Source organism: Pygoscelis adeliae, unplaced genomic scaffold (genome assembly GCF_000699105.1).
Source record: "Pygoscelis adeliae isolate BGI_AS28 unplaced genomic scaffold, ASM69910v1 Scaffold100, whole genome shotgun sequence".
Classification (NCBI taxonomy): Eukaryota; Metazoa; Chordata; class Aves; order Sphenisciformes; family Spheniscidae; genus Pygoscelis; species Pygoscelis adeliae.
This window is the reverse complement of record NW_008824034.1, coordinates 789,892-792,504: the sequence shown is the minus strand read 5'-3', so window position 1 is coordinate 792,504 and position 2,613 is coordinate 789,892. Positions and strand designations below refer to the sequence as shown.

General features: G+C 45.0%; 1 protein-coding gene across 1 annotated transcript in view; it reads right to left on the bottom strand.

Annotated features, from left to right (window-relative positions):
- TENM1 (teneurin transmembrane protein 1) overlaps positions 1 to 2,613 on the bottom strand; it is a 253,686-nt gene that overhangs the window by 16,181 nt on the left and 234,892 nt on the right. Inside the window, exon 25 of the mRNA XM_009331179.1 lies at positions 2,119 to 2,291. Within this exon, the coding sequence (XP_009329454.1) occupies positions 2,119 to 2,291 (173 nt within the window). The remainder of the gene's footprint in view (positions 1 to 2,118; positions 2,292 to 2,613) is intronic.

Genomic DNA, 2,613 nt, shown 5'->3' with positions numbered 1-2,613 from the left:
AATAAAGAGTTTTTGCTTTCATCTTAAAAGTGTGTAAACCCATAGGCTGGGTTTTGACCACTGATATTCTGATGATTTTAGCACATTGGGATCTGTTAACAGGACAGTGTACTGCTTGAATGACTGCAATGAGTATCTGAGGTCAAGCATGAAAGCCGTTTTCAAAATGTCTAGGATGATGGCCAGTCTCCCCTTCCGTCCCTTTTCCCTGTATCACCGTACTAAAGCCTCTGCCTCTTCCCCATTAGCAGCAGGACCCTAGGGTAGAGGCACGGTGATGGTCAGCCACGAGCCTGAAGCCTGGTGCAAGAGACCCACCGGGAAGTGGCTGTTGGCAGAAAAATGAATGGGTCAGCAAGGGTGGCACAGCAAGCAGCTCCAGAGGCTCAGGACTGTGCCGCAGGGGGCTGCTGAGGGCAGCTGGGATGACCTAGCACAGCCTCCTCCCCCCTCCCAAAACGGCCAGAAGCACGTGGAGGGTCCAGAGCAGGTCTCCACTGAGAGGATGCAAAGGCATACTGCCACTGCACGCTCCCTTTCTCTTGCCCAGGCGCTGTAATTCCTCCACTGCAGGCAGAGCCGTGCCACATGGCCTTGCGTTTGGTCAGGCTGGGGATGTGCACGCAGGAGGTTACTGTGGCTCAGCTGCCGGGGGGCAACTTGATCATGAGCCTGAATGTTTAGTGCTAAGAGACAAAGCGAAAGTCTCACCCTTAAAATGCAATTGAATTCATACCAGGTAGGGACCATGAAAAGCATCCTTTTTTTTTAAGCTGGTCCACACAGAAGTAACCGGTCCAGCTCTTGAGACATGAATATGTGGCAAATAGCTGGGTATGTCAGAAAGTGAAGATAATAGGCATTACATTAAAAGAGACTTTGTGACTCAGATGGAAGGATACCATGTCTGACTGGTTGTTCACAGGGTGCTTCGTGATAGTTTCACAGAGATATGGAAATATGCAAATTATATGAATTCATAAATATGATAGGTATATAGTAATAACTACAGCTGTTCGTTTCTGGCAGTGCCCATAGTGTGCTAGCACTTTCCTGAGACAGAATTTGGTAACATACCAACTTTGAGGAGTTTCAGATTTAAGGACAGACATACGATCAGGCAGTCAGTAGAGGATGCAGAGAGCAGATGGGGTCACTTGGACAAAGCCTAACAGGCGATACAACAATATAATATAACTATTTCCACATATTCAGTGCTGTCTCTGCAATGCAATAGTGAAGAGGAATGAGTGAGTATCTTGTGAGGTGAGTTCTTCCTACTTTTTTCTTATAGTTCAAAAGCTGAGAGGAAGAAAAGTTCTGTGGTTTGCTCTGAGTTACAAAGCTTTTCTATAGCAGACCTGGAAGGAAATCAGAGCGCTATTTCCCAGCACCTGCTCTCTCAAAGCCTGAACAATCCACTGGCACCAAAAAAGTCAACAAGGAGAAAACCCCCCAGGTCGATTAAACTATATGAAACCAGAACTTTGGTGATGAATCTGCAGAATCTGGAGGAGGACACTGGGGCACTTCCATTAGGCAGAGAGAGTAAATTCTTTGTGAGAGATACGATATTGCCAGGGAAATACTGTGGTATCTACAGGGGTTGAGTCAAAATCTCATCCCCAAGACAGTCACCAGCAGAGGTGGGCCGTGCTTTCCTCCTTCCTACAAGCGCTGTCACCAGGACGCAGCACTACCAGAAAGAATTCATAGCATTGGCCAAACAAGGCATTTCAGTGCTAAAACGTCAGTGGAGCATGTCATTCTTCTGGGCAGTATTTCTCAGAATAACAAAGCTCCGTGTATTATATGTCAGTCTAAGTCCTCCAGATACTGAAGCAGAACATAGCACGTAAAGCCTGGAGACATCGGAGATTTCAATAACTAGAATCTATCCATGGGACTCTTCCAGGGGGAAAAGAATTCACTTGTGGTTTGTTTCTAATTGGTGCCCCAGGAGAATTATAAGTAGTATCTAGCTATTTGTACTGAAGCAAGGAAGAAACAAATGAACTAATTCTAATGTCTTTTTTTGGCAAACAGTTAAGAATACAATAACGTCTAGGGTTTGAAACGTAATGATTAGGGAAGAAATAACAGAAATGCTTTAATTACCTTGTTTTAAAGTATATATTGTAGAGGTAGCTGAGAAGTTTGTGGCTGTGATCACATTCTCTCTGTTTGAAGTATCAAGTTCCACTCGCATCAGTTTTTCAACATCGCTGTGGAAACTGCTGACTTCCCCGGTAGGGAAGGTCGCGTTGGTCAGATGGCCATCGGAGTCGTACCTGCAAGACATGATGGTAAAGAGCCAGGAAAATACATCACTACTGTCTTGTAGATAGTCCTAAAAGAAAAAGAAAAAGGGAAAAAAGTAAGCAGCATTGTCAACACTGTGCAATAAGGAAAAAGGTCAGAATTGGCCCATTTATTCACTCAAAATGCATTCATTCCCTAATCCGAATTCCTGCTTAGACTATTTTCCAGTGGTGCTGGATAAACTACAACTGGGAATAGTACGAGATGCTACCTACATCATTCTGCTTCTGCCAGAGGTTTCAGCGCTGCGCACAGACGGTCGGGGTTTAACCCGCTGGGATGTGATACAGG